We start from the raw sequence: 14124 nt of genomic DNA on the forward strand, positions 1-14124 counted from the left end.
TAAACTTGTTAATCTTGCGTGACATTGGATTCACAAGTGTTTGGTGAGACGTCTGACTCCTAAATTTGGTCTTGATGTGACGCACCATGCTGAAAGCCCTTTCCACATCACAGTTAGAATTTGGCAGCACCAACAGCAGCTTTATCAGCTGACAGAGCTCCCTGAACCTCACCTGCCCTGTGCTCACAGATGTGACTTTGGACAGCTTCCCCCAGAACTCATCAACTGGTAAATTCTTATAATTTGGCACCAGTGCTTCCAGGTTAGATGAGACATAATCCAGGACTTCTAAATGGAGTTGTTCTCTGGCATTGGCCTTCATTACATTTGGAAATCTCTCTGCCAAAGTCAAAATCTGCTCTGGTTTCACATCATCATGGTTCTCAGGATTGACCACTGACAGATTCGTCAAGATTTGATCTCTCACTGGGAATTTTTCCTTTATTTTTTTTGAAAGCTTCTGATGTAGAATGCTCTCGCATCTCTGCAGAATTGCTTTGAATCTCCTGGAACTTGTGGGAGACTCCTGGAACTTCCGGGAGACTTGGGATGTCTGTAACTGCATGTTTGTTTTTGTCTTTTCTAGGAGTGAAATTCCTTCCAGCAGAAGAGATCCGCGTCTTCAGGAATCAGCAGTGAATCCATGAGCTGTGTGTCCATACACTAATATTCAAAAATGGAGAGCCGGGATCTGGACCCAGATAATGTGACCCCACCCTCAGAAAAACGGTAAACTGCCATGTTCTAATATTTTAGTCATTAACTGTTCATATCTGAAATATGGAATGAGTAGATATGAAAAGAATAACTGAACAAAAATGTATCCTCAGAATGAAAAGTTATCAGTCACCACTTTAAACATTCAGATTCTGTTCACTGTCAGTAAAAAGATGTTCTTATAAAATAATAAAGCAGTTAAACAGTAAAGAGTAGGTATGAGACGATACACTAAAGCCACGATACGAGTCGTATCCCAAAACAGGCTTCGCAGGACCATACTGATGAGATGGAGAAAGATTATTTGAAAGTAAATTTCCTTTATAAAGGGAACCCATGGCGAAAAATAAACAGAGGAGAGAAATATTACATATTTTGCACAAATGCATTTTGACTGCGCTGTATTGTCACACTGTGTTGCATAAATCAGTGCTTTAAAATTCCTTTTTTTATTCTCGCTCACGTAAGGGCTCAACCATATTTCCATTTTGTGGGCGGTGTCAGAGGTCAACATGCCGTAGTATCATCAATAGGTTTCCTGTATCTTGATTGGCTAGCTGCTCCTGACACCGTGATGTCACCGGATGAACAAAACATTGTTGAAAAATAGCAGGGTGCAAAACCTGTAGTTGCAAAAATAATAAATGTGATAATAAGGGAAAGTATTTTTTTCTGTGTTCCACTGCTGACAACCAAGTGACGTAAATGACTTGCTAAACAGTGGCTACACAACTTGGGAACAGGTCACACTTTAGAAACTCTCCTTTGGCAGAAATTCTGTTTGTGAGGACCATTTTGAGTCCGATTGCTTTGAAAGGAATCTCCAGGCCGAGCTCTTGGGCTATGCAGGTCACGTTAGACTCAAACTCGATGCTGTGCCAACAATATTCCAACACCGTCTACGGAAAAGGGATTCAGGCCGTGCAAGCCGATGAGCTGGAATAGTATAGATGTTCAAAGAGAATGTATATATTTTGGCACTGCCTAAAAGCAGAGCTTCAGATGAGTGTAAAATGTGTTAGTCAAGAATCCCACGTGATTTTTATTTTTCAAGCAAATTAAAAACCCATCTATCTTCTGTAAATAAAGAGACAAATTGAATTGTGCGGTGCTCCACGCTTCACCTGCTATAAACTCTCACTCAGCTTCGAGCTGTCACAAACCTATATTGAGACCGTATACACTATTGTGGCACACTGCATGTCTATATCTGCATTAACACATGCAATGAATAAATAAATAGGCTCGTCCATACCGCTGTCCATACTGACTTGAAGATAACTCTTTTTCATCTGACTAAATCCAGGCTCACAAGTATGTTTACATCGCCTGCACTTAACTTCCGCTACCTGGCCATCAGTAACTTGATGTCATATTGGTTGCCCATGTGCAATAAAACTTGACGTGTTTTGGACCTTTGAGAACTTAAAGCTACTTATGATGGCTAATCAGGTGGCTGCACTTGTGTGTGTTATTATAATTTGGGCTTGTACTATCGAGATCGATCATGTTTAAATGCTGTACCGGTCCCCTTTAATGTAGAAAGATTGTTTGATGGTAAATTGTGCTTTAAATGATTAAAATAACAAATTAGTGTCGTCACATATGCTACTCCCTCTGCTGCTGCTGCCGAGTGTGTAAGAAGAGGTGGAGGTCATAATGAATATTGAACAGAAATATGGTGAAATACGATATGATACAAATTCATCTCGCCAGTATTTTGTGTTAGAATTCTGTGTAAGAAAAACTGTCTCATGTCCACTCTATAATGTTGTACAGTAAAGTCCAGATGAAGAGATCAGACTCACCAGAACCCAGCTGTGTCTCCATGAAGAGCGATGCATCTACACTTCTTCCCTGGGCCTTTAAAACTGGAAACCCGTTACCTGTACACAGGTAACATCCCATAATTCTCAGAATTAAAGTCACTGCAGAGTGAAAGGCCGTGTTACACATTCCTTTATCCAGTTCAGATCATAAGCAGAATTTTGATATTTATCAGTTTGTTATACTTTAATTAGGCCATAATCCTGCTACAGTACTTTCAGTAAACATTTTAGAGTAATTAATATCAATAACTGTGCAGTTCAGTGTTTCACAGTGTCACGTACATCATAAGGAAGTAAATTCATCTGGATGTGGCAATAAAAGTCAGAGTAATGGTGAACAATATCACTTAAATAAACAATAAAGACTCATTCCACTGTTCACTGTTGGTCAAATTAAGTCAAAATAACAAATCATTCAAAAAGTGTAAATGGTTTATTTAATGGTCTGTCTATAACGTTGTACAGTGAAGTCCAGATGAAAAGATCAGACTCACCAGAACCCAGCTGTGCCTCCATGAAGAGTGATTGGTCTATGGATCCTCCGTTGAAATTTACAACTGGAAACCCGTCACCTGGACACAGGTAACATCCCATAATTCTCAGAGTTAAAGTCGCAGTAATGGATGTGCTCCACTGTCATTAGCAGCTGTTTTGATGTTTATTATAGTTCCTTGGTCTTTATTGATACTACAATGCTTTCAGTAAATGCTTTAGAGGAAATAGTGTAAACATTTATTCAGGTGAAAATGTCTTATGGCTAATGTTTTGAATGCTAAAGCCAGAAGTGGTAATATAAGCAAAAAGAACTGAACCAGCTGAAATTCTGATCTCTTATCTCATTCATCTTTGGATCTCAAACCCAAATGTCTTCAGTGTAAAGCAAAAACAAAAGAGCTGGCCTTGCTGTTCCAGTACTTTTGGAGGGGACTGTCAGAAGAAGAAAAAAAATTAGATGCCTTAAATTAAAACAGGGACAGATTTTTCTCCAGGTCCACAATGTTGGTGATGTATTTAATTCTGTGTTCTCTAAATAATTATTCACTTGCTCCATTTATTGCAGTAAAATTGGGACTAAATCTGAGACTCCAGTATTAAAGGGATTAAAGTTGTTGTCTTTAACAGCTACTATTTTTGTTCCCAGTGTTTTACAGAAGGCAGGAGACAGAAGAGAAAAGATCTTCATCACAGATACAGGGTAAGATCAAACCCAACAACATGACCGTGACACTGACACTCTGGTATTATAAACCTCTCTGCTGTTATTATCTACAGGATTAGATTATAGAAAACATCACTGAGCTCTATATAAAATCTGGAGAGCTCATAGGCTCGTCAGGGTGAAGCCAGCTGGCCGCCATCTTACCACTCCCATCACGGAGTGGAACTGTCATTTAGACGACTGGAAGCTCCACAAAATTGGACGAGTTATTTATGTAGTTGGTGAGAAAAATGAGAAGAAAAATGCCAACATGTGCAGCAGTGAACTGTACAAATCGTCAGGTCAAAGGTTGTGGACGGACATTTCACCTGTGAGTATTGATGGCTAGCGTGTGATCATTTTTACACGTGTGTGCACAGCGCCGTTTGCGTGGACCCCCTATAGGAAGAGAGGGAAAAAAAACCTCATTATCTTGTCTGTTTTTGTTGAAAATCTGACATTGATATCTGGGATGAACACTGTGACTGTGTCAGATTATCGATGGAGATGTTCCTGACGAGATCAAAGACTCTGTCTGTCTATAAAATATAAAAATGGAAGAAGAAATGTATGGAAGAGAAAGCGACAGGAACTGAAATAATTTCCATAAAAATAATTATAGAGCAGCGGCTACAATTATCGACTCCTGATTATTTAGCGTATCAGATCACGTAACACTGTTCCATAATTATTGACATTCAGACAATTTTAAAAAAAAAGCGGTATTTGGTATTAAGTTAACAAAACATATGTCTACTGATAGTGTAATATGTGGTAGATATTTACAACAAACTGAAAAAAAAACCTTTCTGAATGAAATAGAAAAATCTGAATATTTCAAGCATGTAATTTTTTTAATATGCTGGGAATTTAATTCTGGTCTAATTATATTTATTGCAATTGGATTCCAAATACTCTATAAACATTCCATTCTGGTATGAACCAGAAAAAAAAAAGATAAATCGCAGCACTTTTTATTTTTTTAAAGCACTTCATCTACTTCAACAATGCTACACAGAGATCGATCCATAACAGTCGTAAATGTCACTTAATCCCACAGGGTGTCGATAATGGTGGACACCAGTGAAAGTGATCACTATTATCGACACCTCACGTGACTTCTCAAACTCGTGTTTAGATACAAAATGGCTCCTGCAAATGAAAGAGTAAGAAATAAAGTAGGTTTCGACGAGGAGATCATGAAATATCTGTGAATTTGATCAGTAAAAACATGTCCATGATCTTTCCACCATGCTTACCTGCGATGAGAACGTCTGGGTTTTCCTCAATTTGCTGATCGTGCGAAAAGAAATTCCATCTCAGGTAACGAGCTGTGTCATCAGATGACAAAATCGTGGGGTGTGTGTGTGTGTGGGGGGGGTCTTCCGGTTGATTTAATTAACCAATAATAACTGCTGTAACTGAAACTCAGCTTTGTAAAGGGTTTTTTTTCATTGGTAAATCTGAAAAGGTGTCGATAATTATGGACTGTTGATAATTGTAGCTACCGCTCTAGTAGTAAAAAAGTCATGGAAAAAAATGATCAGAGAATAGGGAATAGGCTCTGAGCTCTCCAGGTTTTATATAGAGCTCAGTGGAAAAGATACAATCAAATCCGGTAAATCCATAGTGTTAGCATCCTAAAGAACGGTTATCTGTGGAAAGCAGTCAGAAAAAAATGTTATGTTAAACTGTAATAATTGGAGCCCAGGTCTCACCACGTCTTCTTATTTCACCCCGTCACACAGACACGCCCCAGAATCTCCTGCTGCAAATGAATTCCAGAAAAAGTTCAGATTAAATCTGATGAAGAAGTTTCAGTGTTTAAATGGAGTGATGATAAAGCCAGAAACGCGAGCGCTCCTGAATGAGATCTACACCGAGCTCTACATCACAGAGGGACACAGTGGAGACGTCAATAAAGAACATGAGGTGAGATGGATGGAGGCAGCGTCCAGGAGAAAAACAACAGAGGAAACACCAATCAAATGCAGCGACATCTTTAAGCCCTTATCTGAAGAAGACAAACCCATCAGAACTGTAGTGACAAAGGGCGTGGCTGGTATCGGAAAAACAGTCTCTGTGCAGAAGTTCATTGTGGACTGGGCTGAAGGGAAAGCAAATCAGGACGTCCCCCTCATATTTCCACTTCCTTTCAGAGAGCTGAATCTGATGAAGGACCAAAACCTGAGTCTGATAGAGCTCCTTCATGTCTGCTTTAAGGAAACCAGAGAAACAGAAATGTCCAGGTTGGAAAAGGTTCTGTTCATTTTTGATGGATTGGACGAGTGTCGTTTCCCTCTGGATTTCCGTAACACAGTGAGTGTGTGTGACGTAACTGAATCAGCATCAGTGCGTGTGCTGCTGATAAACCTGATCAAAGGGAATCTGCTTCCCTCTGCTCTCATCTGGATCACCTCCCGACCAGCAGCAGCTGATCAAATCCCCTCTGAGTACGTCCATCGAGTCACAGAGGTACGAGGGTTCAGTGACCCACAGAAGGAGGAGTACTTCAGGAAGAGGGTCAGTGATCGGAGCCTGGCCGAGAACATCATCACACACCTGAAGTCATTAAGAAGCCTGTACATCATGTGTCACATCCCTGTCTTCTGCTGGATTTCAGCCGCTGTTCTCGAGAGAATGTTGGGTGAAGCAGAGAGTGGAGAGATCCCCAAGACTCTGACTCAAATGTACACACACTTCCTCATCATTCAGACAAACGTCATCAGAGAAAAATACTCAAAGAAGCAGGAGAGTGATGAAGAAATGCTGCTCAAACTGGGAAAACTGGCTTTTGAGCAGCTGGAGAAAGGCAACCTGATCTTCTATGAGGAAGATCTGAGAGGGTGTGGCATTGATGTGACAGAAGCAGCAGTGTACTCAGGTGTGTGTACGCAGATCTTCAGAGAGGAGCCTGGGCTTCACCAGAGTAAAGTGTACTGCTTTGTTCATCTGAGCATTCAGGAGCATCTCGCAGCTCTGTATGTGCATCTGACCTTCATGAAGGAAAAGAGAAATGTTCTTGATCAGAATTGGTCTTTTGAGACAATTTCAGATTTACACGAGTGTGCTGTAGATCAGACAGTATACAGTCAGACTGGACATCTGGATCTGTTCCTCCGCTTTCTTCTGGGTCTCTCACTGGAGTCCAATCAGAAACTCTTACATGCCTTAGTAACACAGACAGGAAGTAGCTCCCAGAGCAAAGAGGAAACAGTTCAGTACATGAAGGAGAAGATCAGTAGAGATGATCTTCCTGCAGAAAAATCCATCAATCTGTTCCACTGTCTGAATGAACTGGGTGATGATTCTCTCGTGGAGGAAATCCAATGCTACCTGAAATCTGGGAAACGAAGTGAACTCTCTCCTTCACAGTGGTCTGCTTTGGTGTTTGTGTTACTGACTTCAGCACAGAAGCTGGAGGAGTTTGATCTGAGTAAATATACCAGTACAGAGGAGATACCAGATCGGGTTCTTGTGAAGGTGATGCCTGTGATTGCAGCATCCAGAAAAGCCGTGTAAGTAAAGCTGAATAGAACTGTTCTACTGTTCCACTGTTAGAAAGAGAGAAACTGAAAGCACTTTGACAGAAACGCACTTTGGGATGTTTTGAGTTTCAGGTGATCCAGAGTGTGTTAATACAAATAAATCAGTAGATAAATGAGGGGAAAACAGCTGCATGTAGAATTGGATAAAACTGAAGTTCAGCTATTAAAGAAGTAGAAACCAGTTGATGTCATTTCAGGAGAAAAATGTTTACGTCTCACATTCTGCCATTTTGTCCCAAGAAGTGTGGAATCTGTGAGCTGAAGATGGAAGTGACAGCCAGCTAACGAGACTCACAAACACCACATTTCCAAAACTGAACAAATAATCAAACAGAACTTTATACTTACAGTTTATTTACAATATTTACAAATTACACCACTATTGCAGGCTCCGATGTCCAGTAAACATTGAGGGTTTTTTTTTTCTTCTGTGTAAAACCTTCACTGAGTGTAGTGTGAGGGCTTTTTGTTCACATCCCTCCACATTAAATTTTGTATTGTTGCTGAAATGTAATTACACAGACGCTGGGCCTGTAGAGCCATGTGGAGTTTGCAGTCATACAAAATTATAATTCCACAAAACTTTACTGTTATTAATGACCTGATAAATAGAGGATATTACACGGTGGCATGAAGATCTGAAATTTATTTTCGAGTGGTGAATGTTCATATCACGAGTGAGCGAAGTGAGCGTGTAATGTTCTTTATATTATATGGACACATCCACAAAAAAATACACAAGTTAATCAAAAGAATTTTAATTTTGAACCGGTTCGCCATTTTGACAACACATGTCTAATCAGCTGGGAAACACTGGCAGTGACGTCATCAGAGTGAAATATCAGGAAATATGACGCAGACACGAGTGTTTTACTGGGAAATCCACCACTCGTGTTTTTCATCCGAGCTCCATCCGGGACATGGAGAACCAAAATCGAGACATAAATCTCTATCTGTCACTTGTGAGGAAATCAGTGAATTGTTTTGATAAATTTGGGGACTTTTTGTTTGTGAATGTGTCAGTATAATAAAAAAAAAATCACACGTTGGCTTGAAGATCTGAAGTTTATCTTCTCACGTTGAAAAATATTTGACTTGTTCACTCCGCTCACTCGTGATCTATACATTCACCACTCGAAGATAAACTTCATGTCTTTGTGAATGAATGAATGAACCCTTTATTGCCACTAGTCACAAGTACCAGCGAAATTGGCCATCAACCCGTCCATACACATACATACAATTGATAGAGGGGGAGTAGATAGGACAAGAAGACAGGGATGGAAAGAAAAAATACAGGGTAACATGAGGAGAGGGGAGGAGAAAAAGAAACCCCCACACTATGCTCCTGTGGGGAGTACAGTGTGGGAACATTAAAAAAACACCTCAGCACATAAGCACAAAATAAGTACACTTTACAACGTGAAAACTCAGGACTTGGGTGGGAGGGGTGTGGGGGTGCAATCGTCGGGGGAGGGGTGTGTGTGGGGGGAGGTAGCACAAGCAAGCAGCCATCCGTTCCTGCAGCCATGACGGTGCTGGTCGCGCACCTGTTTGTCACACTGAGGGTAAAAAGCGGCGACCGTGGGAAGTGGGGGAAGGAATGCAAGAGTGTCTCACTGCAGTGATCTTCAGGGGGAGTGTTGTTCCAGCAACGGCCTTGACCAAGGCCAGTGCTGTCTGAGGGGGCCGAAAGCATATAAAATTGGGATTGTTTGGTTTTGGGCAAGTAGACGCATTCTTTTACACGACTACTCTGTTTGTCCATTCTGGTCTCCAAATTGATCCATTTTCCTTTGCAAAGCCAAAAGCTTCTCCATGTTGCAGTTCAAGTTCTGAATAGCCACAGTCTGAGCGCCGACAGCTCTGCCCACCGCTTCAATCATGTCGGACAGCTTTATGGGGCTTTGGACAGCTGTCACCATTTTCTGATTTCCTCGATAAACCAGGACAATGCCTAATCCAATCAGCAAAAGTCCTGTAATCATGGTTCCGAATAGGTAGTCTTCAATGTCCTCCACAGAAAGAATCGCCAGGCACATCAAAAGGGCTATCAAAAAAGAGTTTGTTTCTGGTCACCCGTCCAACCCTGAACATTTCTGAAGTGTTGGAAAAATACAAGCAGTTTTTATTTATTTATTTATTTATTTATTTATTTATTTATTATTTATTTTTTTAAGCATCAAGCATTTCAAATGATGGAAAACGTTTACCGCTGCTCGGAAACAATCGTGGCTATGGGTGCAGCCATATTTGATGTACCACATGATGACAGCGATAACACGCGGGAATTCAACGTGATTCTCGTGGGAAACCAATTGGAAACAAAATGGTGATGAACGTAACGAAAACACATGCAATATTTAATGTTCATTTCACATGCATGAAAACCAGTCACAGCCAATATAAAAAAAATATCCCATACTCATCACTCACTCACTCACTCACTCACTCACTCACTAATCCTCGCTGGCTCATGAGAGCGTGGCACCTCGGCAGATGACCCTCCAGTTCGTTCTGTTCTTGGCAGCGAGCCAGGCTGTGCGGAGGTTAAGTCCGGCCTCTCTCAGGTCTGCCTTAAGCTGGTCAAGCCACCTGGTCCGGGGTCTCCCTCTGGGGTGGGACCAGTGGGGTGGGGCTGGTTCCCTGATCAGGTTGGCCAGCTCGAGAGGTGGTGTTGTTCTGGTTATGTGGCAGAAGAGACGGAGGCGGGCTGATCGGATTAGTCTGAAGACTGGTGGCTGGTTGGTCAGCTGGCGTACTGTGGCATTTGAGGTGAAGTTGTACCACTGGATCCTCAGTATCCTATGCAGACACTTGCTGTCAAAGGCATCCAGGAGCCATTCTTGAGTGGCTGTCAGGGTCCAGGCTTCTGCGCCATACAACAGGATCGACAGTACCAGGCTGTTGTACAGTCTGATCTTAATGTGGAGAGAGAGACGACTGTTGGTCCAGATGGTGGAAAGGGCTGCCATGGCTTCAGTAGCCCGGCCAATGTGGGTCCTGATGTCTGCTGTGCTTTTGAAGTCAGAGGTCAGGATGCTGCCAAGGTAGCTGAACTTCTCCACCACTTCCACCTCCTGGGTGCTGATTACTGGTGTAGCTGGGGATGGTTCAAAGTTGCTTAGGCTTTGGATCTTTGTTTTGTTCCAGCTGATCATCAGTCCCAGTGGTTTGGTTGCCTTGTCCATGACCTTGAGGGCGAGGTGGAGGGTCTGAACTAATTAGGCAAGGATGGCCACATCGTCCGCATAGTCCAGATCAGAGATGGTCACGTTGCCAAAGCTAGCTTCACAGGCACTCTGAGCCACAGTGCTTCCCATCACATGGTCGATGGCAGTGTTGAAGATGGTTGGTGCCAAAACGCATCCCTGCCGGACGCCGCTGTTTATGAGGAAGGTGTCTGACAGCATCCCGTTCACTCTTGCACAGGAGACTGTGTTGGAGTAGAGGAGGGACAGCAAGTCCAGCAGCTTTGCAGGGACTCCCAGGAACTTGAGAATCTTCCACAGAGCTTTCCTGTCCACTGAGTCAAATGCTTGCTTTAAATCCACATAGGCAGCATAGAGAGGCTTCCTGTACTCCCGTCTCATCTCTGCTAGGAGCCTAAGTGTCAGGATCCTATCGACTGTGGAGCGGCCTGGGGTAAATCCACTCTGTTCCTGTCGTTGCTTCCAGAGAAGAAGCAGTCGCAGTCTGGTTAGGATGATGTGGGCAAACACTTTTCCTGGGACGCTCAGCAAGGTTATACCCCTGTAGTTGCTGCAGTTGCTCTTGGGGCCCTTCTTCCAAAAGGGGAGAATGATTCCATGACACCAGTCAGTAGGGATGGTTTCAGAGTTCCAGACGCAGGAGATCAGAGAGTGCAGTTGTTTCACCACGGGTGGGCCACCATGTAGTAGCAGTTCAGGAGGAATGCCATCAGCACCAGCAGCCCGTCCAGACTGGAGCTTGCGTATGGCCTTCTCTACCTCATCTGGGCTGGGGGGCTCAGTTGAGATGGACTTGTCCTCAGTGGCCTGGGCTGCTAAGGCGTCCAGCTCTGGAGATGGGGGTGGCGGTGGCCGATTGAGGAGTTGAGAGAAGTGTTCTCGCCAGCGATCCAGCTGTTGTTCAGGCATATCCAGGTTGGATCCGTCTAGAGCTGTCACACAGGCTGTGGGAGAGGTTGTTTTCCCTGTGAGGGTTCTGAGTGTCTTGTACAGGGTGCCATGGTTCCCCCTACGTGCAGCTGACTCTGCTGTATCAGCGAGTTTGTCAAGCCACTCTTGCTTATCTCTGCACAGTAGTTGGTTTCTTACCAGGTTCAGGTGTCTGGGTTGTCCTCCCTTCCGGACCAAAAAAAGGTGTATCCATTTGCTCTATGGGTTCCTGCGCCAGTCGAGCAGACCTCAGTGAGGCCCGCCATGGAGACGTTCAGGCGTGCAAGTTTATTTGAGACTAACTGTGCTGACCCTTCCCTTCCCATGGACAGCACATTCCATGTTGCTATCCTCAAAGTGTTACCATTAGGCTTCTTCCGTATATCTAGTTGTTCCTGGGTCAATGCTCCATTAAGATCAGTCCGATCAGAGTTTCTCATTTGTCGAGGTTTCGTCACAAGCATTTTTTTTAAGTGGTGGGTTGCTGGCCCTGCGCACAACCCCACCTGGTTTTGTAGACCGCCCATCGAGGACTGAGGCAGTGCAGGTGCTATTAGCCAGCAGCAGCTCCCCTGGGATCTGTCCCACCATGGTAGAACCTGCCAGGAGCAGGGAGAACCTTACAGGACAGGCCTGATGGTTTCCCCCATGCCCCCGGTGGTATCGCAACCCAAGGTCATTGCTGTAGCTGTTGCCCGGAGGATACCGCTAGGAGGTTAGCACTCTGTCTTAACCCTTTAATACTCATTCCTCCACACACAATCCCAGTCAAAATCACACATCAGCATTCGTGTCTGCCTACAATTGTACCACCACTGAAAAAGGTGCTCAGGTCAGTGCAGACATCCCACTTGAAGATCTGCTGGAAAGGTTTGAACATTGATTCGATAAAACTGTCGTGTAAGTGGTGGTAGACGGATGTCATCGCTGGAAGAGTGTGTTTATTATAAAAAGAATAAGCAGGTATACAATTCCAAAACATTCGGAAGAATCAAAATTGGAAGACGAGCAAAGGTCATGAAATCTACAGACAGGTGAGTCGAGGCCGAGACAAAAACCGGAGTAATAACACAAAGAAAGGCTCGAGAAGGTCAGACATGAGTGCACTGAGCAGTTACTTCACAAAGTCTGTTTGTGTTCAGCCTGTAATTGGTCCTTGAGTCACGCGCTGCTCATTGAGAGTGTGACTGCACGTGGGCACCAGTGACAGTTCGTGGCTGGGGGGCAGATATGACAAAAATGTTATTTTAATGAATATTAAAATGAATCTCTTCCATGTCATTTTAAAACGAGACCCGAAACTGACATTAAAATGTGTTTAAAATGTATTGGATGTGATTATTTTCTCAGGGTCACTGAATGTGAATCCTCTCTCACTTCTGTATCGTTATTTTAATAGTTAAATAAGACGCTCATACGATCAGTTAACAGTCAGTGTCGCTTTATTCGCACATGCTTAAGTCACGACAGCAACTTTACGACAGCCCACAATCTGTCAGTCTGTCTTACGACAGCTACTGTTATCAACACATCTTCCCCCTTCACTAAAAACAACATCCAACAGTTTGTCATAAGAAAATAACAACATGAACAGGCATGTAAGAAACAAGTAATATGATCAGTGCCTTACCAACATGGCAGGTAAAAGGTAAATTATGAATAAAATTCTTCAGTAATAACCCATTGAATTATGAACATTACCTCCCACACACAAGTTATCAACTGTGTAGTCTTTCCAACGCTAAGTTACAGGTCCAGTTTAACCACAGGCTTTCTTGTCCGATCTGACCTGTGCAGCTGAACGGGACATGGAACTTCCTCAGACCTGTGCTTTTCAGTCATGTCCACATTATGCTGTACTTCTGTCACACTGTCGTTCTTTTCTCCATCACTTTGTGCCATTGCTCTTATTTCATCACTCTGTCCATTTTCCATTATCAGGTCTCTCTCACTGTCCACCTGTTGTTGCAGTGACTCCCTGGGTTTCAGTAGATGCTTCCTGTTTCTGCGAAAAAGGTCACCATTCTCTGTCATGACACTGTTTGATCTGGAAGCAACCTGTTTGAGAATGATGGCTTTTTTTATCCCACAATCTAGGCCCTTGAATGTGAACTATACCCTTCTCCTGTAGAGGTACAAGATCAGTGTCTGTGTGATCATGACCCATCTTTTGTTTCTGCTTTAATTTTCTGGCTCTGTCAGCCCACACATCATCTCTGTGTTCAGGACTGCCTGTGCAATAACTGGGCAATCGAGTACAGATGTTCCGACCCATCAATAGTTCTGCTGGTGACTTGCCACTCTCCAGTGGTCCAGCCCGGTATGCCATCAGGGCCCAGTAGGGGTCAGTGTTGCTATGTGCTGCTTTCTTTAATAGTCTTTTCACAATCTGAACCCCTTTCTCTGCTTTCCCATTGGCCTGAGGATACAGGGGATTGGAGGTTATGTGACTGAACTCATACTCTGCAGCAGAGGTGGACAAAGAACCCAACTTCATTACTTAAAGGAGATACGCAGAACCTTTTATTTTTAAATACATTTCTGAGTGGATAGTATCTCCATCTTGTATGCTGCATAAATGGGAATAAACAATATATATATATATATATATATATATATATATATATATATATATATATTTTTTTTTTTTTTTTTTTGAGAGTAAAAATTGACCACAAAGTTGGCATTGG

At 42.9% G+C, this 14124-nt stretch overlaps 1 protein-coding gene across 2 annotated transcripts in view; it reads left to right on the forward strand.

Moving 5' to 3' along the window:
- The window catches only part of LOC132882169 (NLR family CARD domain-containing protein 3-like), a 90107-nt gene that overhangs the window by 40381 nt on the left and 35602 nt on the right, over window positions 1–14124 (forward strand). Inside the window, exons 2-6 of one of the 2 annotated variants that reach the window (XM_060915444.1) lie at window positions 587–729; window positions 2497–2613; window positions 3012–3128; window positions 3688–3741; window positions 5493–7262. In XM_060915444.1, the coding sequence (XP_060771427.1) occupies window positions 677–729; window positions 2497–2613; window positions 3012–3128; window positions 3688–3741; window positions 5493–7262 (2111 nt within the window). In that variant the 5' untranslated portion in view covers window positions 587–676. Of the gene's footprint in view, window positions 1–586; window positions 730–2496; window positions 2614–3011; window positions 3129–3687; window positions 3742–3818; window positions 4076–5492; window positions 7263–14124 lie in introns of those variants that run through there. The other variant, XM_060915446.1, reaches the window with a different exon arrangement.

Source organism: Neoarius graeffei, chromosome 2 (assembly GCF_027579695.1).
Source record: "Neoarius graeffei isolate fNeoGra1 chromosome 2, fNeoGra1.pri, whole genome shotgun sequence".
Lineage (NCBI taxonomy): Eukaryota > Metazoa > Chordata > Actinopteri > Siluriformes > Ariidae > Neoarius > Neoarius graeffei.